The 26,595-nt window shown below is 35.3% G+C and overlaps 1 protein-coding gene across 10 annotated transcripts in view; it reads left to right on the forward strand.

Annotated features, from left to right (window-relative positions):
• The window catches only part of LOC121406090 (protein phosphatase 1 regulatory subunit 12B-like), a 142,730-nt gene that overhangs the window by 82,242 nt on the left and 33,893 nt on the right, over positions 1 to 26,595 (forward strand). For 6 of the 10 annotated variants that reach the window (XM_041597100.1, XM_041597101.1, XM_041597110.1 and 3 more), the window contains 8 exons: positions 933 to 1,023; positions 2,281 to 2,340; positions 3,591 to 3,611; positions 4,835 to 4,900; positions 10,020 to 10,149; positions 10,439 to 10,584; positions 12,265 to 12,276; positions 16,134 to 16,178. In XM_041597100.1, the coding sequence (XP_041453034.1) occupies positions 933 to 1,023; positions 2,281 to 2,340; positions 3,591 to 3,611; positions 4,835 to 4,900; positions 10,020 to 10,149; positions 10,439 to 10,584; positions 12,265 to 12,276; positions 16,134 to 16,178 (571 nt within the window). The remainder of the gene's footprint in view (positions 1 to 932; positions 1,024 to 2,280; positions 2,341 to 3,590; positions 3,612 to 4,834; positions 4,901 to 10,019; positions 10,150 to 10,438; positions 10,585 to 12,264; positions 12,277 to 16,133; positions 16,179 to 26,595) is intronic. The other 4 variants (XM_041597102.1, XM_041597103.1, XM_041597104.1 and 1 more) reach the window with 3 other exon arrangements.

Consider the following 26,595-nt stretch of genomic DNA (forward strand, 5'->3'; position numbering starts at 1 on the left):
GTATGAAAATATGTAATCTCAACCATGATAATACCACAGATAAAAATTCAAGAGTTACCACTTAAGAATTCAATTAGGTGCTAATTAATAAGTTCACTCTCTTTAGTTTATATAAACCTCTTTCTTACTAATCGAACATGTGACAACCGTTCTAAGGAATGTCAACGTAAATTGGTCCTTATTTGAGTTTTGGCAAATTATAGTTTTGATAGTGCATGTTGTTAACCCTTTGAAACCAAGACTGCACTTAGCAGTTCGACTGGACTTAGATTTTGCTTAGAAGATGGCATTAGCCTGTAGTGCATGGGTTCAATCAAGCTTAGGAGTGATGGTTTGAAGTTTGGTTCATTGACCGATGAGCTGGTTTTACGAAACTTATGGCGGCTCTGATGTAAACTTGACGGTATAGGTCATTTTTCTGTGAGTTTCATGGCAGTTGATCACCAATTTGAGGATTTTACAGAAAATGTTGCAAACCTTAGAACTGAGACGATATTACAAGTACAAGACCTTTTAATTGTTAATTTTGCATTGTAACCAGTTGGAGAAGGATAGCAACCAAAGTTGCACAGTTTGTCACATCTCATCAATCTTTATATAGCAAAGTCATCAACTAATTTTGGGAACTAATAATTGAAATTCATGACAGTATGGCCTCTCATCAAGCACAATTCAGGCACACCATTGTAGTTCCTCGGTCCCTGGACCATACTCCAAACTTGACCTTCCGCTCTCTAAACCCCACTGTGCATAACCTAACATCCACTAAAAGGATGGATCGTCCCTTGTTCTTTCCCGTGATCTAAACCATTAGACTTAATAACTAGGACTTGAGAGTGTAGTCAGCGCTTTCTTTAACTTGTTGATACCATCTAAGGCACTTCCTAGAGACTGCGCTGAAGATAATTCTTCATACCTCTTACCCATTCTAGGTCGATTATGACACCGTCGAAGGAGGAGGAGTCGGAAACGCAGAGGAAAGCACGGGCAAAGAGGGAGCGATCAAGTCGGAGATCAACGCAGGTAAGTTCGCACTAAAAATTTGGGAAAACAAACAATATGAAGTGCAAAGCAGATTGCACACAAATGTCCATATGACTGTTTACTATTGCAACTTGGGTCTATGCTAACGCGATATACCTGTACTTTCTGTCTTTGTTTCATTCCACATGGCCTAATTCTAGTAGTTCATCAAATTTCCTTGGTTTGGCACCACTTATGGGGTGTTGCAAAAACTTGTGTTCAATTGTAAGTCAATTTTTAGTCCCTAAATCAAGCATATGTCTTGCAGTTAATTGCAAATTAGTGATTGATTGCTAATTTGCTCGTCGAAACAAGAATTTTAATCTGATTTACTACAGCTAACATTGATCTATCAGTTATAAAATTGCAACAGAATATTTGCAATTGATCGCAAATATTTTCTTGCAACACCCCCTTAGTCTATATGATTATATTATATGTTTTTAAACTAAATATTCATATGACAAAGTGCAAAAAAATAATAGACTAAATGGAAATTAGATAAAGTTGGTTTTGAAATAAATGACAATTAGCCTATGTGAGTATTAGACCAAATTATTCTAGTACCAACCAAAAGGCAATTAGACCAATTGACAGACTAAGTCAGTCTCTCCATGATGCTGTCCCTCAAGGTTATTTACTTTCGCCTATAAGTGTTTGATTTAGAATAATCTTGTCACATTTTGTTTATTAAGAATATGATTTGGTGTCCCACAGGGTTAGATACTTTCACCAATATTATTTGGGATAAAACTGAATCTCTGTCTTCTGTTCATGATTTTGTATCATGATTACAACACAATCTGAAAATTAGACCATCTGCTATTAGGCCAAGTGCATTCAATCCACTCTGTGTTGCTGCTACACTTACAATAATATTCAGAAGTTATCAAAATAAAGACCAACCCTACTGACAATTTTTTTTAATGAAAGACAATATCAAATGTGCTGTCTGGTGAAAGTTTGATGCGAGATAAAACCAGACATTATTCTTCAAGTTATAAGTATATTTAAAAAAATTCAATTAAATTATCCAAGAATATTTATTAGTCGACTCCCTCGGTAGCCTTTTTTCAAATTCACATACCGGTAGATGTATGATTTCAAGCATTCATTACATCAAAACATTTTTTCTGTCAGAATTTCATCTTTCGTTTGGTTTATTTGTCAAATTTCCCACACATTTTTCTTTACTGAAGATGGACTCTGAATGTCATGTTGCTAATGTTTTCTTCTTTGCTTATGTCATCACTACAGGGTGTTTCAGCAGAAGATATAGAAAGTGCCGTCAGTACCTTGAAAAATAGCGAACCTAAGGTAAATATTTACGCTCATTGTGTTGGGGTTTCATAAATTATTCTTCAAGTAGGCTATATAAAATTTAATTTTAAGTTATCCAAAAATTGTAGTAATCCACTACCTCAGTGGCCATTTAAAGGAGAAGTTCACCCTGACAAAAAGTTTATTGTAAAAATAGCAGAAAAAATAATAAAAAATATTGCCGAAGTTTTGAGAAAAATTCATCAAATAATTAAAAAGTTATTAGAATTTCAATTATTTGATTTGTGACGTCATATGCGAGCAGCATTCCTACATAGCGAATGGTAAAAAATCAACGAAATGTCATTTTCTCAGAAAATTAAAAATGGTTTTCACTGTAACTTTTGTATATCAATAGACAAATCGTTTCACACCCGATCATGAAAAGAAAACAAAATTAAGTCATCAGGAACCATACAAAATTTGAAATTCATACATTTTATATTACATAACACATGGGGCAGCTGCTCGTTTATGACGTCACAAATCCAAAATTTTGAACTCTAATAACTTTCTTACTCTTTAACGGATTTTCCTCAAACCTTCACCAATATTTTTTACTATTTTTTCTGCTATTTTTAGGCCTCAACAAAGTTTTCTTCAGGGTGAACTTCCCTTTTAAAATTCATATTCCGGTAAATCTGATGATTTCAAGCGTTCATGATTTTACTTTATGATTTTAAAAATCATGAAAAAAAATAGTTTGGGGTTTCACAAAACTATTGTAGTTTCAAGGGATATTGTGAGGAATCATTCAATCAATTTTCGGGCCTAAAACCTTTCAGCTCTTGCAATCAAGTCATAGTTTACAGTTCTATTGTAATTCCAAGGGCATTGCTACAAGCTTGGAGTAAATTTTTGAGTCAATTTCCAGTCCGAAATATAAGATTTCTTACAATTGCTTTCTCATTTGCGATTGATTTGTGATCTACATCTTGCAATAGAAATTAGAAATAATTTTTGATACTTAGAATTGATCTATCAGTTGCAAATTTGCCATTTCGTTTGCTATTGATTGCATATAAGTATCTTGCAACCTGTTGCAGTTAAAAGTTTGATTTCATTGAAATCATAGAGAAATGCATTTTGATTCTATGACATACATTTTGGTGAGTTGTGTTTGAAAGGAAAGCTTGTGAATTGTCAATCGAATGGGCCCTGGGTCTGTTGAACATCAAACGCCTATGATGAAATTGAATGGGGGAAATTCTGATAACAATATGGTTATTCTTGTCTGTTTTCTATAGACGCAAGATAACAGAGTATCCGTAAGTATACAATGAGTGTTTTTACTTTTCATTTTGTTTTTTATAAGTGGGTTATTCATAAATCACTGCATAACGAGATTGATTTTAGAACCAACGAGGATGGTTTGAAGATAAAAGATGTTTGACTGAACATAATACAATTAGAATGCTAAATGCTATTGTTCAATACTGCTGAATAAGTGTAGGCAAAATTTATCATTATTGATTTGACATTGATATTGAAATAAGAATGTGGTTTTTATAAGCCCTGTTTTACAAAGAGTTGTGTTTGATCTAAGCATTTACAACTATGGAAGGCCATCAGTGTCATAATACTTATTGAACAAGACATGCATGTAGTCCATCAGTACACCAACTATGGAAAGCCGTTGGTGTCATCATTCTTTGTATATGGGGCTTTCATGCAGTCTGTATGTTGTGCAAGGAGCATGCTTCATTGAAACGAGTGTTGCATGCAGGAGACTTCATGACAGGAAACAAGGGGGGTGTTTCACAAAGATTTAAGTATGACTTAGGTCGCACTTAAATGTTGAGGCGTACATTATATGCAAGCGCAATCTTATTGATCAATACGCAGTAGTGCGCGTCCTCTTGGCAACTCTAAGCCATACTTAAATCTTTGTGAAACACCCTCAAGGTTCCCAGCCCATCAGGGAAAACCATATTAATTTTTTTTCCAGTCAGGGAAAGATCCGGGAATATGACTTTAGAAAAAAAATAGCTCCAACCAGGGAAAAATGCCTCAAATCAAGGAAAAATCAGGGAATTCTGATCAGCCCAAAAGTCAAAAGCATGGTAGTCAGACTATGTTGTATTTTGTTGCATATCAAAACAATGTACATTGAATGACTGGTTATGGAGGTACTCATTAGTTTTACCAGGGTTTTACATTATTCTTTTATACTGAAAATACATGAATTAACTGCAACAACTTTAATAGAAAACATGTGAAACTGGGAACGGGTTTAAATAATTATCAGGGAATTTTTAAACTTCATCATGGAAAAATCAGGGAATTTTATTTTCTTGAAAAGCTGGGAACCCTTTGAAACTGTCCAGGTGGACATTTACATTTGTGTAGATGGTGGCGTAGTCAGCTTTCCATAGTTGTGCTTGATTTGATCGATCACAACTCTCTGTAAGACGGGGCCCCTTGATGCCCATGTATGTCAAATGATTGTTGGTGAGATGGTGTGTTGTTTGACCCTTGACCCCGTGAGCAGGAAAACAATAAACAAGAAACGCCAAGATTGCGACCAAGGATATCAGCTTCTACAGTAGAGAATAAGGTAAAACGATACAATAGACGTCATAATCTCACATCTTAGCACGTCAACGTCATATCAAATGCATGTTTAGGTTGTATGGGGCAGTTTAGTCAATAGAAGAGTGGTTTATGAAAGCAAGAGGTGTTATCCAAAGAGTTACGTATTACTCGGGGTAAGGGATGTAGTCGAGGTGTAGTCTGCTCGCTCAGACCCTTGGTTTTCTCAATTCGCTTAGTGCATAATGCAGGGTCTGAAGTAGTAAGACTAGATTCACTATGTACTGTTAGAGTCTTATTTGACACAAACATAGTCTTTGGAGTCTAGTCTTCACTCTAGTCCTGTTATTGGTTGAAGTGTCAAATTTGAGTCTGTGCTTGCAGACTAGTCGGGGTGGGCCTTGAGGCCACATTTTAACTGGCCTTGGCCTCGGCCCGAGTCATTTATACAAAGTCTATGGGAGAAGGCTTTCTCCAGCGACCTTGTGATTCGGAAGTACCGGCCTAGACTACATTCCTGCATAGGGTCATGAATGGGTATTGATGCGCGCACAATAAAAAGTTCGCCGAGTATAATATGACAAATGCAGTGGATAGTTACATATGTATCCTGTAACTAGGAAACTGAATTCCTACAGGAATGCAATACAATCAGTCGCAGGTTCGTTCTATGAGCTGCAATCAATAAAAAGTCTTGCGTTTAATTAGCAATTTGCCACTAATTTGCTGTTCTGTTTCGCGAAGCAAAAAGTATGAATGGATTTACGAGTTGAAATCGATATATCAGAGGCCCGTTTCATGAAACATGATGTAATAACAAATTTGCAATAATAGTTAAAAGCTACTGAAATCCATCAATCTGATTGGTCGATGGTAAACTAGTTATAAAACTTGTGCATTTGTTATTATAAGATGTCTTTTTGAAACGGCACCCTGATGCATTGAAATTTGCAATCAATTGCAACGCGCCCTTGGTAAAACTAAACTCTTTGTGCAACACCTCTCATCCATTGACATGAAAAGTATGCAAATGTCATCGCTGGACGTTTTCACAGTTCATTATTGCATCGTGATGGATCATAAGTGACCTATGCATCCAATAGGTTCTGCATCTACAGAAAGCTTCATAATAACACACGTTTTCAACGGCTCGATGGCATTTGCTCCGGTGACAATTGTTCGGAATACCACGCTCTTGAATTCCACGCAAAAATCAAATGACCAACTTCAACCCTGGTTTAAAGGACAAGTCCACCCCAACAAAAACTTGATTTGAATAAAAAGAGAAAAATTCAACAAGCATAACACTGAAAATTTCATCAAAATCGGATGTAATATAAGAAAGTTATGGCATTTTAAAGTTTCGCTTATTTTCAACAAAATAGTTATATGAACGAGCCTGTTACATCCAAATTAGAGAGTTGATGACATCACTCACTATTTTTTTTGTATTTTATTATATGAAATATGAAATATTTTGATTTTCTCGTCATTGTCATGTGAAATTAAGCTTCATTCCTCCCTGAACATGTGGAATTCCATTATTTTAACATTTTGTGCTTCAGGCAAGGAGGTCCTAATCGTCAAATTCGTAAAAATTGAAATATTGTATAATTCAAACAATAAAAAACAAAAGAAATAGTGAATGAGTGACATCATCAATTCTCTCATTTGGATGTAACTGGCTCGTTGTGCATTGTGCTTGTCTGATTTTTCTATATTGATTCAAATCAACATTTTTCTGAGGTGGACTTGACCTGTAACACTACCCTAGATATAAACCTACCATAAAACCCTATTGCAACCCTAACCGTACATCTTGTACGAAATTAAGCCTGGAGCAACTATGGCAGGAGCAAATGCCTCGTCACCATTTTAGGCAGCAAGGTCTATGACACAAAGCTTAGTGATGATCGTAATATTGATTTTCTTGATTGATTGTACATTATCGTCAATGCAATCAATTGTAGGATATTTTCTACGCTCGATCGCGAAGTTTTGTGTAATGGAGCCCAATTTGAAGTTTTGCGTATTTGAATATTCCTTCAAATACCCAGGCTTTCGAGCTATTTGAATGAATGTTTTTATTCTTTTTAATTTTGATTTATGTTTTAAAGAAGTAGTTTCATATGCTCAATGTTACTAACTGCATCATCAACATTACCACCGTCAGATTATAATGTAAACTTGAAAGATTGATTGCAAACTCCTGCAGTCAGATTGGTATTCACTAACAGCCAATAAGAATCAAGAATGCCACCTCTGATTGCAAGATTCTGCAATCATCGTGGTTGGAATTTATAATACAACCAGAATTCTATTCCTTTACAGAGAGGCTCAGAAAATATAGAATTACTTTATATTTTGATTTTTGTTGTACAAAATAGTTTCATATGCAAGAGTGACTAACTGCATCATTAGTGGCACAATTGTCAATATATGTTGTTTAAAAGTTGTTCAAAGAATTTAAGATATTGATTGCAAACTCATACAGTCATGCTGGTGTTTACCAACAGCCAATAATGATCAAGAGGACCAACTGTGATTGCTAGAAATAAGAATTATTTCTTCAAAACTTATGGATTTTTTAAAATACAATTAGAACTTCAGTCCTTGTGTGTCTTCAAACTAATAAAATATAAAACTTGTTTATGATTTTCATTAGGGTGTACACACTATTTCTCAAAAGCTCAGTGTTACTAAATGCCTCATCACATGTGTCGTTTCAAGATCTTGAAAGGTTGATTGCAAACTCCTGCAATCAAACTGGCATTCATCAACAGCCAGTAAGATGGCCACTAGATTTAAGATTGCAAGATTTAAGTTTTATGATTACCAAACAAGAGAAGTAAAAAATCTGGAAATCAAACAATCAATCAAAAATATTATTTAGTTGATTTTTAGAATGATTGACAAACTGGTTATCAGAATGATTACATCTTGTGCATTCAAATCAAGAAGTGGTCCACTAGGCAGTAAGGCTGTGTATAGAATGAAAGAGTGATTTCATCTGCATCATGTATATAATTTATGTCTCATGCTTTGATCACATTTTAGAGTGGATACCTTGGCCCTGTAATACACAGGTTTGCAATCAATTAAGAGTTTGAATTAATAATTCTGGTTGGTTACTGGTCCTATTTTTAAACAAATGTGCATGTAACAACAATCTTGATTGGCCGTTGATGTTTATTGATTGATTGCAAACCTTTGCGTTATTGGGCACTGTTTCCTAAAGGTTGTCATCACTGTAAAGAAGTCTGCTAACATGATAGCCATCATTGAATGTCATCAATGACAAAATACCATTTACTGATGAATTAAGTTATTTATTTCATTTTGATTAGAAAGAAAGCATTTTTACTTATATGTAACTGTCATGTTGTCTTTCAATGACTGTTACCATAGTAAAAACAAACACAAACTTTCTAGCCAATCAGAATGAAGTATTTGTGTTTCAATGCCAGTTACCTAAGTAACTATACTTTCTAGCCAATCAGAGTGAAGTATTTGTGTTTCAACGACAATTACCATAGTAACTATACTTTCTAGCCAATCGGAATGGAGTATTTAACTGATTTTGGTGAATGGTATTTTGTCTTTGTTGACATTCAATGATGGTTATCATGGTAGCAATATTTGAGTTCAAAAACCTTTTTAACTCTTAGGTTGGATTACTTGTACAATATTAGAATCACTATGATATGGACAACTTGTGTTTTTTTATATTTTAATTTCATCTTTTTGTTAGCATGTAAAATTGCATGGTTTATACCAAATGAGCATTATAAAAGTGCATTTACTTTGATTATGTCATTAGAACAACATGTATAAATAAACAACTTTGCACCTGGCAAACACCCATTACACTGTTACAATAATTCTTGCAAGGGCTCTGCAACATACACCTATAATCTATTTCTTTTTTTTAAAGATTGATTGTAACTTGTTTATAAAGTTTTATGTAGACCTACAGTTACACAATTGACAAGTTGTTTATATTTGTCATGTTGATAGTTGAGTAGTCATGTTAAACATTGTTTCAATGGGTAGTTGCAACAAACTGACATTTTATTGCAAGTCTGTGTTACATCCAAAATCATTGCAGTTTGTTGCTAATTAGTGTCTTGCAACTTTGGATAGGGCTATTTTCTTTAGTTAGAATTGATCTATCAATTGCAAATTATTTATAATCGATCATAGACCAGTTTCTTGTAATACCCTTTTATTGTAAACTAAAGGTCAAGTCCACCTCAGAAAAATGTTGATTTGAATCAAAAGAGAAAAATCAGACAAGCACAAGCTGAAAATTTCATCAAAATCGGATGTAAAATTAAAAAGTTGTGACATTTCAAAGTTTTGCTTATTGAGAAAATCAAAATATTTCATATTTCATACAATAAAATACAAAAGAAATAGTGAGTGAGTGATGTCATCAACTCTCTCATTTGGATGTAACTGGCTCGTTCATATAACTATTTTGTTGAAAATAAGCGAAAATTTAAAATGCTATAACTTTCTTATTTTACATCCGATTTTGATGAAATTTTCAGTGTTGTGCTTGTTGAATTTTTCTATTCTCATTCAAATCAAATTTTTGTTGGGGTGGACTTGTCCTTTAACTAAACAGTAATATATCGAATTATACTATTTGTGTGATGTGCCCCATGCTTCAATCAAATCTGGATCTCAACTACAGAAAAATAGTGACATCATTTTGACATTGAGATCATATATTTTGATGTTTGAGTGTGTGGGTGTGTGAGTTGACTTAACAGTTGAATGTGAGTGTGTTTCATTGTTAGTGTGTGAGCTGTGTGTTCAGTTTTTGAATGGAGGGGGTATTTAATGTGATAAATAAGTGTGAGTGTGTGGGATATGTGGGTGAGTAAGTGGGTTAGTGGGTTAAGTAAATGGATGTATTATGTGAATGTGAGTGGAGTTTAGTGATTACCAGTAAATGACTTGATAATTGATAGGATGCATATTGGGGATGAGGTGGGTGATTTGGGGGTTAAATGTGTGTGATGAGAGAGAGAAAGAGAGAGGGTGGGTTGGATTGTGGGAAAGTACAGAGAGTTCATAATAAGGATTCAAATCATACATGAATTGATGTGATGAATGAGATTTCCTTATTGTTGCAGGATGATAAGCCAGAGGAACCTCAAACAATGACCTTTGTGGCGCGACCGAGTAGAAGCACAACCTCAGACTCAAGCAGTACCCCAACGGCCACAGCAAGACTAGGGAGATCCAACAGAGATGATAAATCAGGTTTGTTCATAACTGTCTATGCATTTAGGGAATAAGAGTGGTAACATGACTCTAAATCTCATATTTTGGGGAAATCTTGTTTTATTAAAAAATGTCAGGACATCAAGTTATGTCTAGATCATTACTCCATATATCAATAAATGGCGTCATGTTTCTTCACTCTCGAGCAGCAATTATGTGATAAATTAACAATGGATTCTAGCTGATGGCAAAAATTAACACAAAATGTTGTTTGTCTCCTGACTTGCGAATCATGCTTTCAACACCTATTTTCTTGATTCTTATGCAGCAACTGATGAAGCGAAAGAGCGGGCGAAGGAGCGGGAGAAGGAACAGGATGCCTTGAAGAAGAATAGCACCAGTAACACCGCCCTCTCCAGGAGGAGACCGAGGGAGAAGAGGAGAGACACCGGGGTAATTCATCCTGTAGCAGAGGTGAAGGACCCACTTTGATTCATTTTTTTTCTCGGCTCATTAAAACAAAAAATAGCATCAAAGACTTCACCAAAAGAGATCCGATGCTCACGCTAACAATTGAAAAACCATGTAGACACATTCCCTCGACTCGCCGTTAGGTTTTATGCCCTTCTCTTCTCAAAGCTCATTGATTCAATAACACTCTTCCATAGTATTATTAATCATTGATTAAAATGTTATTATATATTTGGACCAGTGCCAGAGAACTAACAGACTTCATCATTTTTTTCTTTAGGGTTTTATTGTCTCCACAATGACTTTATTGCTTGATTGTGGTTCATGCAGAAATATGTCCTCATCTCTTTGTCCATTTCTTTATCCTTTGATGGCCTGGGTAACAATATTTCAGAAGTGTCACATGTCAGACCTAACTTGGATGATCTGAACACATTTGTGAAACCTTTTACAAAATCCATCCTATTGATGTTTGTTGGCCATACCTTACGTAAAACGGTCTTGCTCCAAGTTCATCAACAAAAACAGATTTCGCTCAAAGAATAAAAATGGCCCCCCCCTCGCAAAAAAAACAAAAACAAAGGGCATAAGGGAAGTACTTTGTCTTAAAACCTTAATCATGTCCATGCTATTTATATAATCGGGCCAAACTCAAATTTAAAATGGCATGTTTGAAATTCACGACAGAAAATGCATTTGCTAGGAAAATGAAGACAATCCCCACCCCTTCCTCCCCCATTAGGTAAAGGTCAAGTTTTTGTGGCTTTGAGGTTTCAGCACCATTTTTGCTGTTGATGTTAGCTGGCCATGTCCAAAATCAGCACAAAACAGAGCATTTGCTCGGCAGTGAAATCAATGACACCCCCCCCCCAGAAAAAAGTAAAATTAGCATCGTTCATGTCGCTGATATCACCTGGCCATACCTAAAGTGAAGAAAAATAGGCATGTCCCAAATTGAATAACAAAATGAACATTTGCTAGGCAAGGAATCGATGGACACCCCCCCCGAAAAAAACCCATAAAAATCAAATCAGCATTATTCATGCATTATTCTTGCAATATCTAAAGTGAAAGAAAAATAGGGAATGACTAAAATCATCACCAAAAAGAGCATTTGCTTGGCAAAATAAGCCTATGTAATAAATGACCACCCCCCCCCCCCCTCTCCCCCACCAAAAAAAAAAATTGAAAGTGATGCTTATCATAAATCAATCAACGCTGGGTCTTTCAAATCAATTTTGTGTTTTCTCATGCATCCATTCAAACCCCGCAAGTATACCCAGTTTGGTTTTTTGCATATACATATATATTCTGCATGGGTTCTTTCAAGTCGACTTCCATTCTTGTAAGAAAAAGCATGGCGCCCTCTACGGAAACTGTATACTCCCCCAAATCTCCCAGCTTCTAGATCAGGGGGTGCATTTCATGAATCAAATGGTCAGCAATTTTCACTGACTATTGTTATAAGCTACTGAAATCCTTGCATCTGATTGGCTCAGAGCAACTTTGTCAGTGAAAAACACAGACTGTTTGTTTCGTGAAACACCCCCCCCCCCCCCCCCCCCCAGTTTGCTATTCCCTCATTCTATGCTCAGTGTCTTTTGCATATATTTTTTAATTGCAATTTTTGTGTCGTTCTGAATTCCATTGCTTTCCCCGAACGTCTCGTTGGTTTGCTAATAGACGAAACCAAAGGTATGCTTCAAATGGAGATGAAATCACTTGATGTTTTTTTTTAAACTCATTTTTGTTCCACTTCAATTCATGTGTGGGTTATTCCATGCAATGTTACCTGAATAATATATATCACTTATCTCTACGTGATATGGCTCGATATGGATGTATGGTCCAAAAATCACAGTTATCACAAAAGAAAATTCTTGATGAAATTGAATGGATACAAGTATGTTCTTTTGAACCATGTGTATGTGAATGGTCAAGATTCTATTCTGTATATATGAAAAATGTTACATATTTACATTTTGGGAGTCATTTTTATCCAACATCTCAACAAAAATGAGTATGTATTTTGTTTTGAATTTTAAACTATTCTAAACAGATCGATTTGATTTGGCCTATTTAGGCAATTAAATTTACATGTATAAATTCATTTTACACACCACAAAAGTATGAATTAAAAGCGGAAATAGGACATATTTTGTGTAGAAAGCATTGCATGGAAAAGCCCTTTGAAAATAAATATTTTTTTTTGTGAATCCCACAAATGTTTCATTTCATTTCATTCACATACATGTACATCTAAAATCATTGTGTTGTTGCATTGAATGTAAAGCAATTTTCCCTTCATCAAATTAGAAAAAAAGCAAAAACAAATACAAAAATCGTTAAAAAAAAAGCTGTGTGACTCATAGGCTTGTATTCTGAACTCGGGTTAAATTGGACCGTGGTCTAACTCTGTTCTAAAATTATGGAAAGCCAAACACGTCAAAAAATTTTCACTAGGTATGTTTGTTATGTTTAGTGTGCTCTTTCCTAATTCTTTAACATTGAAGACAATTATCTTATTTATTCTTCCTAAACAGTTAAGATTGATTTGAGAGTAAAATGAGCAGTTATCAAAATTGAACCTCTACTGTAAGAGATTTATATCACAATTGGCTATCCACAGGTAAACCACAACTTTGGACCAGAGTTTAAAGTAAACCTGACTTCAGAATACAGGCCGTAGAAGTTATCAATTCAAGGCCTGTTGCAGAAGGAGATGCAATCAAATGGAACTATATTTGATTTTATTAGTGTTGTTTAAATACAACTCCTCTATATTAGACCCCTGGTGTTTTGTGAAAAGGAAAGATTGAATCATTTTTGTACAGATGAAAAAAAATGGTAATGATGTAAAAAGAACATGAAGATGTCTTTTGATAGTGATGTGATAAGTCTTTCTCTCACTCTATAAAGAAAAGGGGAAATAGAGTTACTTTCTGAATAGAATGCAGTTCCTGCATTTATGAATTCCTTGGTTGGTTTAGATTGAATGCACTTCATATATATACACATTCATTTAAAATAATTTCATTTCATTCGTTACCATTCATAGCAATCATATCACTTTCTTTCACTATTTTAGCAGTGGCTTTGATGTTTGTTGAAGGGAGTTAAGATTGAAAATATGTGATGAATAAGATTCAAGATAGTTAATGATTGAAAAAAATAGAAATTAATGTATTATTCAAGGAAATCAATAGGGAGGTGGAAAGAAAAGTATTTAATTTTAGCAGAAGTAATTGTACTAGTAGTAGTGTGATGGAAAATGCAGTACTGTTCGAAGTTTAGTAATAATAACAGAAGGAGAAGAAGTGGAGGTGGTGGTAGTAGTAGTAGTAGTAGTAGTAGTAGTAGTAGTAGTAGTAGTAGAAGTAGTAGTAGTAGTAGTAGTAGAGTAGTAGTAGTAGTAGTAGTAGAAGTAGTAGTAGTAGTAGTAGTAGTAGAAGTAGTAGTAGTAGTAGTGCTAGTATAGCCTAGTAGTAGTAGTAGTAGTAGTAGAAGTAGTAGTAGTAGTAGTAGTGCTAGTATAGCCTAGTAGTAGTAGTAGTCGTAGTTGTAGTAGTAGTAGTAGTAGTAGTAGTAGTAGTAGTAGTAGTAGTAGTAGTAGTAGTAGTAGTAGTAGTAGTAGTAGTGCTAGTATAACCTAGTAGTAGTAGTAGTCGTAGTTGTAGTAGTAGTAGTAGTAGTAATAGTAGTAGTAGTAGTTGTCAAAGTAGAATCAGAGGTAGTAATAGTACGAATGAGCCCTTTAAACTACCTTTCATATGAAAACAAATGATTTGTGTTAAATCTGATATAAGATTTTATTTCCTACAATACGCTATATTATGTAACTGCAAATTTAGATATTGAAAAGAAGGTAAAAGTTCATGAAAATAGTTTCAAGTTACATCAAGAGTTTAATTTAGCAGAAAGATGGGGACTAGGAAAACATATATTTTGCAAATTTGCTTTTATGTTGCAAGTATTTCATTTTTGCTTGTTGATTATGTAATGCACCAAACGTGACTTATATTGATTCTTCTTCTTGCTTTACCATTTTTGAATATATAATTTCATATTTTTTGCTGATTTGTAGGTCATATTTTTGCTGAGTTGCAGGTTTTCTTTGAATCTCACAAGATATATGTTACACAAAAATTAGTTACCATTTGCAACACACACAAAAATCAAACAAACCCAATCTGAAGTAATACTTGTTTTTGATTGGGAATTCTACATTATAATATCACATGATACACTTTTCACCAATCAGGCTGCAGCATTCTAAGAATGTGGAATATAAAAGCAGTAGCGGATCCAGGAGGGGTGCAAGGGGTCCACGCCCCCCTCTATATTTTGAAAATTACCTGTTGAAGTCTGATAATAAGACTAAAGTGCAAGAAAATTGTACTCTGTGCCCCCTATATTTTTCAAATTTGCTATTTGTGCCCCCTCTATTTTGGAATCCTGGAAACGCCGCTGTGTAAGCCCCAGTATACACTATGCGATTTGATGCGTCACGATTTGTTAATAAATCACATTTTGCATAAAATATGAAGGTGCGGAGAAGTAAAGTTATTTTAATTGAAGTTCAGCATTATATTAGGAATAATAAAATCATAATTTTGCTTTGCGGCAAGCCCTGTGGTCGGAGTAAAGTCCAAATTGGCTTCAAGTCGCAGCCGATGATGATGTCATTACAATTTGAAATTGAATTTGCTTTTATTCATACAAGGAGTCTTGAACAAGACTGAATTTAGATTTCAGTAGTCCCTACTACTATTCTGAACTCTGATTGCTAAAATGTAATCGGCTGGAATGTTCATCTCAGATGTTATTGCCATTCTTTGAAATTTGGATCGCAATGAATCGCATAGTGTGCACCGGGCTTAATGTATACAATATGAAAGCATGGTGCTTGATTGCAGTGTTTCTCTATGTACCCTCCTATAGCCTAGTGCACAGTTCCCCTTCATATTGCACTCTGCACGTTGAATGTGCATGCTTCTGAAATGTACATGTATTAATTGTTTTTGTTCTTTTTCCTTTTCCCTTTTCTCCCCTTCATTATCATTTTCCGTCCTTTGTCAAATCTCCATCTTCTCTTATCTGCCCATTCTCCTTCCACTCTCCATTTCTTCCTTTCACTTATCTTATACCTTCTTTCCCCATGTCTTTCTTATTTATTATTTTATCTCCTATCCATCCCTCCTTCATATCTCTTTTTCCTCTATCTCTTCAATCCACTCCTACCAACCTTAATTCACTCTTCATCTATCATTTCTTTCTTTCTTTTTTTCTTCCTTCCTTCCTTCCTTCCTTCCTTCCTTCCTTCCTTCCTTCCATCCATCCATCTCCTATTTCTCTCCTTCCATCTTTTCTGTTTCTCATTTCTTCCTGTCACTATCTTTTATCTTCTTTACCCCATCTCTCTCTGTATCTCCTTTCGTATCAATCCATCTGTCTATTCTTAAAAACCTATCCCATCCATTCTCCATGCTCCATTTCTCATTCCTTCCTTCAATCGATCACCGTCATCTGCTGACTCGATCATCGATGATCAGGAGGACGAAGATGACGACGAGGAGGAGGAAGAAGATCCACTAAAGGTGAGTGAACTTTTGCTGTGCTCTGAATGGTCCATTGGACAATTATCTTATTTTCAAATCGGGAGCTGGTCGCAGAAAGATTTGTCATTAAACACATGTCCTAAATGCAGTCCAGGGGGGCGTTTCATGAAAGGACTTGTCGGACGTTTTATCCGACAAGTCCCATTTTATCCGACAGTTACCATAGTAACAGTACCTCTCAGCCAATCAACATCAGAGGAAGATGTCAGATCTGACAACTTGTCAGATGAAAATATTGATGAAACGCTCCCCTGAGCCAGGGAAAAAAATTGAAAGTTGGGGGGGGGGTTGCTAATCAAAATTTCTGTTCCGCAGTTCCTGAAATATGTGATAGGCTTAAAATCAATTTGTGTTCAGTTTTTTGAGTTCTGCATTCAATTGTAATTTTTTCTGTAACCAGTCCCCGGGCTCTGTTTCATACACCATGTTATAAATCGCAAATCACAGACTGCTGAAAAAGTCACATGTTATCAAATTTTAGTATTTGCGATTGATACAAATTGTTATGAAACATGGTCAAATTAAATATGTTTTCATTATGAAAGTATATGAAGAGTTTTTTAAATATACATATACAGTGAAGGGCTGCTCAATATGATGTGATGCGTTTTGTGAATAAATGTGTGTATTATGTATGTTTTCTATGTAAGTATTTGTTATGCATTTTTTGTGAGTATATTTTATTTCTGTTATCCGTTCTTTTGTCCAGTTTCTGTATGTGTTCTGTATAGAGAGAGTACTTTATTTCTTCATAGGTTTATGTGTGTTAGAAATTATTTATACATGTATGTGGTGCAATTGTATGTATATATATCATTTTATTCAAGAAATTGTTGAGTGACATTGTGTGTTTGGAATTGTAATGCAATTAGACTGTAGTTTCCAAATATGTATAGAATATTTGAATAGCAGCTGTATGTATAGCTATGTAATAGATCTTTGAAGGCTTTATTGTTTTGCAGTATGAAGATGTGTATTTGGGTAAGGACATTAATTTGTAGAAATAGATCAGTGGTGTGCTGTATCAATTATATACAGTGGTATACAAATTTGTAATTGCATGATACAAAAAAGAAAATACACAGAAGAAAAAACAAGAAGATGCAAAATGCTTGTGATAGCTTTTTTTTCAAAAGAATAGTGGAAAACAGAGACGGTGGAACACATAAAAGCATGTCAAAGGATACTTGTATTTTATTTATCTCCATGGATCATTTTATTCTTTGTTCACTGTATTCAATTAAGACTCTTTTTGCACAATGCCAGCACTTTTGAATGTCATATTAATGTCATTAGGACTAAAAACGTGACTGTTACAAGGCTGATATCATTTTGATTATGTACACAGTCGATATGCTCCAGATCTCGTGGATAATAGAATTCTTTGAATGCTATGGCATAAAAAACCTTCACAATTATTCCATTGATGGTGCATAATGCATTATAAATGACTGCCTTTGAAAATATGGTAGTCTAATTTTGCTTCATAAATTATTCCATGAAAGAACTCTCTATTTTCTTTGTAAAATTTGGACTTGTATGAATATGGAAAGTATAATTTCCTTCATCATCACCATCATCCGTGAAAGTACAATCTACCGGAATGGTGTATCATCATACTTGTAAACCTTCAACCTAGTTTACAAAAACTTGACTTGCATTGTGCATTGTAGATTAGGACTCTTGTGAAAATCTGACCAGTTTAGTGTCAAGTCAGGTGTCAACTTGAGTGCAAAGTCGTATGAGAAGTCATCCATAATTACCAACACCTTTACTAAACACCTCCCAAGCCAGTCTGACCAGTGTATTGTTAAGTGTTAACTTCATTGCAAATTCATATGAGAAGTAGTCCATAATTACCAACACCTTTACCAAACACCTCCCAAGCCAGTGTAACCAGTTTATTGTTAATACCTTGGTCACATTTGCTCTACGGCAGCCGTACGGAGAGTCAAAAACAGCCGTTTTAACATTTGTTGGACCAGCGACATATAGGTGGTTTGAATGAAAATGAATAAAATGGCTGTTTTCGACTCGCCGTATGGCCGCCGTACGTCATATGTGCCCAAGGTATAAGTCAAGTGTTAACGTGAGTGCAAAGTTGTATGAGAAGTCATCCATAATTACCAACACCTTTACTGAACACCTCCCAAGCAAGTCTGACTGGAAAAGAGATCATTTGGGTGATCAGAATCTCCTATATATCATAGATTAGATTGACATTGGTTGCTATGGTGATTATGATGTCATCAGACAAGTATGTGATGTGCTCAGATGGTGTCCGAGGGTCGAATGTTAATTGATGGGAGGAGAGATAGATGCGTGAGAGGAGGACAATGTACATTTCATCTGTAATTGTTTCACGGAGCTTATTGCCTCATTCTGTCTCCTACATGACGTCTACAACATGCGTGTAGTCGTCAGGTACAGTCGAGTCTGCCGAGTTGACCTCTAAAGGGAAATGCCGCTTGAGGGGATATTGCAAGGAAATATTTGTAATCACAAATTTCTGTTGCAATTTTACAATTTTAAGATCAAATTTAGCAGTAGACAGAGCTGCCTGGTAGTAGAGATTTTCCGTATTAAGTACTGAAAAATGAGAAGAATTCTGATGGTTTCATTCAAAATACTGATTTCTGAAGTTTCAGTCTTATGTGTTGTCGTTTGGTATTTCTTTGAAAACACTAAAATGTTCTTGTTCAGGTTGGCAGCTCTGAGTAGGTTACAATCCATGTAACAAGAAGTACCGGTAGATCAACAATAAGTGGAAATTTGCAATTGACTGCGAGACACACTTACCACTGTGTTCACATACTATGGGCATCAGTGTTTGAATAGCATGGTACTGAAACATAATAAGTACTACCAGTCCAGTCAAGAAATACTTTCCCTAGTGTATTTGAATATTAGTTGGTGAACTTACACCCTATGTTGCAAATAATCCTGAGTCGACTTAGGATTATAAATAATTTTGAAATCCACAAAATGTGTGGAAAGTCGCACCTATGGTGGGTTTCACAAAGCTGTTTGTAAGTTAATAGCGACTTTGAGAACGACTGGTGAACCTTTCTTACGCGCTAAACCATCACCAGTAAACATTTTGGTGTATACAAATGTTCAACAAGAAAGGATCACCTGTCGTTCTTTAAGTCACTCTTAACTTACAATCATCTTTATGACACAGCCCCCTGTATTACAATTGGCTTCTGATTTGGCTACTTTGCTAGAGCACAGCCCTTAAAGCACAAAGCTTTGCAATGATGATATAAGAAATTGTTACAATTGATTGCATTGAGGATGATATGCAAATAATCATGAAATTCAAGGATACATTCATCGCTAGACTTTGTGTTAATGGACCATAGATATTGCTCCGAATAGGGTAAGTTGCCGGATCAGAAATTAGAGAGTAATTTGAAAAAAACTGAGGCTGGTGTAGACTGGCCCAAAATAGCCCAGTCATGATCAAGACATATCATAATACTCCGAAAACTGGTCGTGTTTGGTTGCAGAAAGGGGAACTTAGAAGTGCTGTTTATTCATGCTGCTCTTAGAATAACATCAGAGCAGTGATATGATATTTTGTTTTTGTTGATTCAATTGACGGCACAGTGCCTTAAGGTCTGCTTCTTGTCTGAAAATATCTTGATTGAAAACAGTGTTCACATTAGAGAGGCATAGGTTTATTCTGTCGGTGAGGCTTAAGATAATTTAGTTAAAATTACCAAATACAGGAATAAGGACAATTGATGAGGACAAGATTCTGCTCAAAAATATGATAATAATGATTAATGATAATACAGGATTTGTATAGCGCATGTATCTGCCTTGTTAGGTGTTCAATGCGCTTCTACATTGTCTGTAAATATCTTGATTGAAAACAGTGTTCACATTAGAGAGGCATAGGTTTACCGTAGATGCAACATTAGTTTTTAGCTCTGCATTATTTCTTCCAGCTTAAAGATATCCTTTAAAAAAATGTTAAAAGGAGTAAAATTACTTATATACCTCTTCACAGGTTAATGTGAGTTCCTGTTGAAGTATAAATAAACATTTCCCACTCTCTTTTGAATTATCCGAAATTAAAAACAATGCAAACATTTGAAAGGAGTTAAATGACTTCACAGTTTTGAACTTTATTGTGAGTTCCTGGCAAAGTATAAAATGCATTTCCCCACTCTTGAAGTATCATTTTTTTTATCAAATCTTTGAAAGGATTAAAATTACATTATTTAGAGAGGCGCTCAATGGAGAGAAATACATTGAAGTACTCTGTGACAGTTTAATTTAAATACCAGTTGTGGTAACGATAAAAAAATGAGTTCGAACAGAACGCGATAGAATTACCACCAAGTGTTTGTATGTATAAATATATGTCAAATGGCTCTGGAGGAAAATGCGTAATTGCTGAGAAATGAGCAAAATAAGCACAAAATTCCATCAAATATTGGGTATTTTTCCAAGCAATATTAATACACTGTCCCACATATGCTTTTCTGTGTTAGTGATCATCATAATTATCGGTTTAGCCAAGATTTCATGATTTCACAAAGACAAGTTACATTAATCTACCAGATCTAGTAATATGATAACATGATGACAATTAATCTTGATTTAAAAGACTTTCTCATGAAATAATTGTTTGCTGCAACTACTTTCTTTTACCTTTAAATGCCACACACAATAGATGTGAGGTATAACTTCAAGTTAATCACACTAAGCACTACTTGACATTTCACATTGAGAAGTGGCTTGTAGATAACTAGGTGGTCTGGTAGTGTTTCACAAATGCATTAGGAATCACGCTGATATGACAGATTTCAATAGTATGTCACTGAACTTACGCTTATGATGATACTGTGAAAGATGCCCTTGGCTGATAGGAAGTTTGATTGGTAACACTAATAGGAATTTGTATGGGAGTTAACAAAGATTTCAATAGGATATCACTGAACTTATGATTCTTGTGAAAGATGCCCCAGGCTGATATGAGGTTTGATTTGTAACATTTATGTGGAAGTTAACATAGATTTTGATAGGATATCACTGAACTTATATGCTTAATGAATGATCCCCCAGGCTGATATGAAGGCTGATATGAAGTATATCATTTTGATTTGTAACATAAATGGGAATGTCTGTAAAGACTCTGTATTAGAGTTACTTCCATTAGGATTTCACTGAACTTGTGCTTGTGATGATATCGTGAAAGATGTCCCTGGCTGATGTGAAGTATATCATTTTGATTGGGAACATGCTATGTTGTGTCTTATCTCCCAGAAACCCCCCACCGTCCGTCCTTTCCAGCTTTCCCCTCTTTCAAACATTCCTGCCATACCTCCTGACTGCATTCCATACAGTCTTATAGGTCATTTCCTTCGTAGTCTCAACACAGTCCCATCTATTCATTTTTGGTGTTTGTCCTAGCCATGAATTTACTCAGTCCCATCCTGTACTTATTGTTGTTGGTTTAATTTCAGCATGTATAAAACACAGTCCCATCTACTCATTTTGGTGTTAGTTTGATATCAGCACATATGACAGTCCTATCTAATCTTTTTGGTGTTAGTTTAATCCCAGCATAATATGACACAGTCCCATTTAGTCTTTTCAGCGTTGGTGTAAACTCCACACTTTGCACCCAGTCCTTTCTGGTCTTTATGGTGTTGATGTAATCTCAACACTTTGTCCATCTATGACTTTTGGTGTTTGTGAAAGCTAATTTTTTTTCTCATCCAGTCTCACCTATTTTTTCAATGTCAGTGTAATCTCTGCACTTGTAACACAGTCCCATCTATGCTTATTTATGTCAGTTCTTCTCAGCACTGGTAATCAAGTCTTGATCGTTTCTTATGGATGCTTCAGTACTTCTTCAATTGATGTGAATATTCAGTGAATTTTTAGTGTAGCCCCATGCATTGTTATAATCTATACTGCTTATTTCTCAGCTCTGGCTTATTCAATTACTTGACAAAAGTATTTTTTTAAGGTATTCTAATTTCGGTTAAATGGATTTTTAACATCTGTTTCAATATACATGTATATCAGAGTACAAACTACCTTTTAATGCTTTGCCATACATGCCTTTCACTCAGGTTCCACTTTTCCTTTTCCAGACTTTAGAAAATTCTTGAATACGATACGTGTCTGCGGCCGTGCTTTCTGGAAGTGATAATTAATCATTCATTTGGTTGATATGGCAACACCCCAAACATACTTTCATTCAAGTTAACCTCACATTGTTCTGCATTCTACCAGCAATATCCTGTCAGAGTTTGAAACTTTAATAAAAATAAAGAACTCAAAATCTAAACTGAAAGGAAAGAGAGCAATCCTTATATAGATCCTAATATTTTGATGATAAAAAAATCTTTTACATTTCCTTTTAAAAACAGATACCATGTAAGAAGGAACTGAGTTCATTCATTTGGCTATAGGGTCATTCCATCTGGATTCACCCAGTGGTTGCACCCGACCGTCTCAGAATTCGTTGTAATTTGGTATACATAAAATTCATCATGGCCCAAGCACAAAACAAAAAAAATTAGTCCAATCGGTCCATCGGTTCTCGCGCTACAGCCAGCCCTTTTCTCCTTGTTTTGACGAAAATGGGCGTGACCTTCAACTTTCAATGGCCACTGCGTTGTTACGTGTTGACCAATTTTCATGAAACTGGTACCATTTGATAGGAAATTCAGAGAGGAATCCAAAACATGCATCGAATAATGTATTGGAGCAATTTATAAGGTCATGACCTTTGACCTTAACTTTGACCTTGAGTTTGACCCCTGGACAAATAATTTTTTAACTTGATTTTCGTGTATATTGATTATTGGTATGATATTGAAAAAATATGTTAAAATCAATGATGATATTTTATTTCTTCACCTTTAAAAACTCTTCCAAAGATACCATGAAATTTCACTCTAGTCCCACACACTGATATTCATGTTAGTAAAGTGTTTACCAGTTACATGATTTCTTCCAATCTTAAGTTACAGTATGCAAGCACATGAAAAGAAATTAAGCTTAATCAGTTCACAAATAAAAGATTAAACCTTTATGCTCATGAATAGGTATCTGTTTAGGCATTTTATGATTCAGCAATATATATCATATACATATATATACATGTATATATTTTGATGATAAAAGTGAAGACTTTACTACCATGAATATATATGATATATATTGCCGAACATCAAAATGAATATATATTGATGAACATCAAAATGCCTAAACAGATACCTATTCATGAGCATAAAGGTTTAATCTTTTATTTGTGAACTGATTAAGCTTAATTTCTTTTCATGTGCTTGCATACTGTAACTTAAGATTGGAAGAAATCATGTAACTGGTAAACACTTTACTAACATGAATATCAGTGTGTGGGACTAGAGTGAAATTTCATGGTATCTTTGGAAGAGTTTTTAAAGGTGAAGAAATAAAATATCATCATTGATTTTAACATATTTTGTCAATATCATACCAATAATTAACATACACGAAAATCAAGTTAAAAAATTATTTGTCCGGGGGTCAAACTCAAGGTCAAAGTTAAGGTCAAAGGTCATGACCTTATAAATTGCTCCAATACATTATTCGATGCATGTTTTGGATTCCTCTCTGAATTTCCTATCAAATGGTACCAGTTTCATGAAAATTGGTCAACACGTAACAACGCAGTGGCCATTGAAAGTTGAAGGTCACGCCCATTTTTGTCAAAACAAGGAGAAAAGGGCAGGCCGTAGCACGAGAACCGATGGACCGATTTGACTAATTTTTTTTGTTTTGTGCTTGGGCTATGGTGAATTTTATGTATACCAAATTACAACGAATTCTGAGATGGTCGGGTGCAAAATTGCACATTCATTGGGTGAATTGGCATGGAATGACCCTATACATAAAGTTTTTTTAATTCGTTACATTGTAAAACACACAAAAAAAATTGGTTTATACTGCAGGGATTCCATGCTGTACCACAATCACTCATTCATCCATGCTTTACAATATTTGAAGTTTGATGTTCAGCAATATTTAAAAAAGATTCTTACATGTTATTGCATGTCAATCCGCAGTATTCCTTTCTATTCATTGTTGATCTGATCTCACCCTTGAAAAGGGTTTTCTGATAATTCACGTTATGGTAATGAGTGACAATAGGGGTATAATACAAGAGAATTGTAAATCTGGCGTGATTCATTTTGTAATGCGATCTTATGTGTTGATTCAGACTATGCTTGCTGAATGCGTGATATATTTTTGTGTGCTCTTTTTATACTATTTAGTAATTTTGCTAGGAAAATAGGTGGAAAAGAAGTAATGGTAATGATAACATGATTATGTTGGTGATGTAATACAAAATGATGATGAAGATGAGCAGAAGGAGAAGACAAAAAAGAAGACAAAGAAGGAGAATAAGAAGATGTAAAAGGAGGAGGAGGAGGAGGAAGGAAGGAAGAGAAGAAGAGGATGGGGAGGAAAGGGAAGGTACGAATGGAAAAGGGGGAGGTGGAGAAGAGAGCAATTTGATTATGTTTAAAGAAATAGAAGAGTTATGGAGGACCAGATTAGTAGTAATATAAAGCGAAAGAGAAAGTTAAACAACTGACTCTCCCAACGTACATATGTACTGTCACACCTGTGTGTTCACTCTGTCTGGGTAAAGATCATGCAAGTTTGACTACCGATTAACTATGTTTATAATTCATTGTTACCACAGAAATCATGATCCGTAGAGCAAACGGTGTCTCTTTCATTCTTTTACCTCTTGTATATATGTCTCCTATTTCTGTCTCTTCCGTCTCCCTCCCTCTCTTGTGATCTCTTTCTTTTCCTTTCTTTTGCTCCACCGATCTCTCCTCGATCTGTCAACCCGTTTGATATCTGTGTGTCTCTCCTCTCTCCTGCTTATCCATATATTTTCTGTACATTTATGCCTATTTTCATCTGTCCTGTCTTCTCTTCTCTCTCTTCCCTCTTTCTTTTTCTTCCTGTGTGTGTGTTTTTCCAGTGCTGTCTTTCACTTTCTTTCTCTCTTTCTCTTTAATCTGATTCATGAATGTAATAGCATCTCCTATTCCCTATTTATAAACTTCCATTGCCAGTCTCATACCTGTCCTTTTTTGTGATCTCTCTCTTTCTCCCCCTTGCACTTTTTGCTGCTCTTCTCTTTCGCTTTTCTTTCCCTCTCTCTCTCTCAACAATCATGATCAGCTGCATTTGACACTCAAGCATTCACATTAAACCCCCGGGCTCCTTTTCACGCCATGAATAGACTGCATAATCAAAGTGATATTTATTGTGTGTGCGAAAGGGACTGCGTGATGGTGGCAGCGGTGGGATCGCCACTGCTATATCACTGCAGCTGTTCAAAAATCTTATTTTTAACACATTCTCATGAATGCATCAAATGAATTGGAGCCTCCGTAGAATGTTCGAGACCGACACCTGTATAGCCAGTCCCATCAAGGATGTTTAATGCATACATGTACTCGAGATGGAGGAGTATTTTGAAAGAATGTAAGACGCCTGAAGATTGCTCATGTTAGAATTTATATTTGGAAGAACTGTCAGCCTGAATAGGCATTGCACAATAGGTGTTTGTGTAAAACATGCACAAATCAGGGTAATCCTTTTAGCACATGTTTGTGAAGTGAATTAAAGAGAAGGTTACCTTTGTGGAATGCCAGATTGGGCCATTGTACCTCATTCATGATCAGGGGACGGTTTCACGGAGCTTGGTTTCCACTGACAAATCAGCTCTGAGCCAATCGGATCTTAGGATTTCAGTAGCTTATAACAGTCATTCAGTGAGTGGACTACAAGTGATTTGCAGCTGGGTAAACTAAGGTGATTAAACACATTTCATGTGATCAGCGGAGCAAGTGGATCTCTTTTATTTATTGATTAATGCATTGGAATGGCTTTTGATCGATTTCTGAGCTGCAGCGGATTGTTGTGTCTGGAATTGGCCATCACTGTCTGCATATATTGTCTCATGGTGTCCTGGCATGGACTGGAGTAATGAAATGAAGAAAATTTTTAATTTGTCCAGCGACTGTTTTTTTCCTCTGGATTTCAATACGTGGGACTACTGTGGATTTATGTTGGAGATACATGTACATCAGCGAAATACCGTGAACATGTCTTTGGATCTATTATAATTATTGAAATTCATTGTTTTTGTGTAAGATGACACTGTTGAGGTGTGATTCGGAGTGTATTCCTTATCTCTGTTCTCATAGCAGTGCTTCTGTTTATTTGACATTAATTTGTTTCGAGAGGACATCAGAGGACATGTACATGTAATAGTGGCTATTTGATATGTTTGTTAAAATAATAGGTCTCATGAAAGGACTTGTCAGACGTTTTATCTGACAAGTCCTGTTATTTC

The sequence above is a fragment of the Lytechinus variegatus genome, chromosome 19 (genome assembly GCF_018143015.1).
Source record: "Lytechinus variegatus isolate NC3 chromosome 19, Lvar_3.0, whole genome shotgun sequence".
Lineage (NCBI taxonomy): Eukaryota > Metazoa > Echinodermata > Echinoidea > Temnopleuroida > Toxopneustidae > Lytechinus > Lytechinus variegatus.